The sequence below is a fragment of the Cebus imitator genome, unplaced genomic scaffold (assembly GCF_001604975.1).
Source record: "Cebus imitator isolate Cc_AM_T3 unplaced genomic scaffold, Cebus_imitator-1.0 Scaffold779, whole genome shotgun sequence".
Lineage (NCBI taxonomy): Eukaryota > Metazoa > Chordata > Mammalia > Primates > Cebidae > Cebus > Cebus imitator.
The window spans coordinates 98,076-99,797 of NW_016108094.1; the positions used below are offsets into that span (position 1 = coordinate 98,076).

A 1,722-nucleotide genomic window follows, 5' to 3' on the forward strand; every position below is an offset into this window, starting at 1 on the left:
CTCCCAAAGTGCTGGGATTACAGGCGTGAGCCACTGCGCCCGGCCGGCAGTGCCTTTAGAGACGAATTTAGGCTGCTGCCTGGGGAAGAAAATCAGTGGTTATCACTGCCTTTGTGTCCACACTGTATAACTAAGCAAAGCCTGTGAGAACAAACCGCTGGGATAGTCACGACCCTCTCTTGGAGTGGATGAGTTCTAGAGACAGGTGCCATAAGGAAAGGCTGCAACCCCCACAACAGAAAATATGTATTTATTATAAAATAAAGTTTGTATCATGATGAGAGTAGAAAAATAACACTATGAGCTACTAAAAAAGTTCTGGAGCTCAGTCTCTGAGGATTGGGGTAAGAGGCTTTTGCATGGCTCTGGAAGCCTACCAATATGAGGCTCTCTATGCTCGTGTGGGAGGGAGCATGTGGCTCAGGTCCTGCTTGAAGCCCAAGGAGCCTAGATGGTCCACACGAGATGCTCTGGCCACGGTGATCAAAGAGGAGAACTTGAGGTCAGCAGGGAGCTGGTTCTGAGAAGGGCCAGGATGGGAATAACCTTGCCCCTCCCTATACTGGAGTGTAGAAGAGCCTCTGGGGCTGATGATCCTGCTTTAGAAGATGGTACCCACTGGCCTTATTCTGAGTTGCTTGCACAAATGTCTGTGCCGAAGAAAAGCCACACAGCCTTTCTCAGACAACTTGCCCCTCCAATTCTCACCGCTGTGGCCAAAGTGCCAGATGCAGTATATGTGGTATCAGCCTGATGGGCTGCTGGCTGAAATTTTGTACTTCAAATCCTGTCCATACTGATGGCAGAAAGAAAGAAAGAAAATGTTAAAAGACCAGTGAACGAGAGCAGCTAGACTCAACTGTTCTATATTCCAAGCCTCCTGGCCCCCTAAAATAGGGAGAGTATCTTCCCCGAGTGGGAAACGTTCTGCCTACCCTAAACAGGAAAGGCAATCCCATAGACACCCCTTTCCACCTCTAGAAAAAATGTCTTCTAGATCCCGTAGGCTTCAGAAGAATACTGAATCCCTCCCTGCGATGGGAACCCAACCCTTTAGTGAATGGTCCCTCAGCAGCAGTACCTGGAGAAAGCAGCCAAGGTGAGCACCTCAAGCAACAGCTCTGAGCCACAGAAGAAGAGCAAGATACCGTTCATGATGGCTTCCAGGCGGAGTACATAGGTCTGCAGCAGCAGGTAATAGGAGGCCATCACGGCAGATGGGAAGGTCAAGGCTATGCTAATACTGAGTGGCATCTTTCGCTGGCAGAGGTTTCCCTTTGTACCTGTCAGACACAGCCCATGGAGTCATCTCCAAATGATCTGCTTTTCCTGGCCCAGGGGAAAGGTGGAGGAGATGTAACGGAATGGCAAGGCAAAGAAAATGATCCTGAGTGGGAGCAGGCAGATTTATAAATGGGGTCCCACTATACTAAAAGTTTGAGGCTTCAGGAGAGTTACATGATTAAAGTCACTTAATCCAGAGGTCCTGCTTCCAGTCTGTTTCCCACTCAAGGGACAATGGGATCTTTATTTGGGGAAAAGAAATTTTTTTTTAATTATAAAAATAATATATAATCATTTAAAATTTTTCAACACAGAAAATTTTTGAGAATATAGAAAGTGAAAGGCCTCAGCCAGGTGCGGTGGCTCACACCTGTAATCCCAGCACTTTGGGAGGCTGAGGCAGGCGGATCACAAGGTCAGGAGTTCGAGACCACGGTG

General features: G+C 47.9%; 1 protein-coding gene across 6 annotated transcripts in view; it reads right to left on the reverse strand.

The window, feature by feature from the left end:
- Positions 1-233: 233 nt before the first annotated feature.
- The window catches only part of TMEM216 (transmembrane protein 216), a 6,945-nt gene continuing 5,456 nt past the window's right edge, over positions 234-1,722 (reverse strand). For all 6 annotated transcript variants that reach the window (XM_017519847.2, XM_017519850.2, XM_017519851.2 and 3 more), the window contains 2 exons: positions 1,082-1,283; positions 234-796 (listed from right to left, as the gene is read on the reverse strand). In XM_017519847.2, coding sequence (XP_017375336.1) covers positions 781-796; positions 1,082-1,283 — 218 coding nt within the window. In that variant the 3' untranslated portion in view covers positions 234-780. The remainder of the gene's footprint in view (positions 797-1,081; positions 1,284-1,722) is intronic.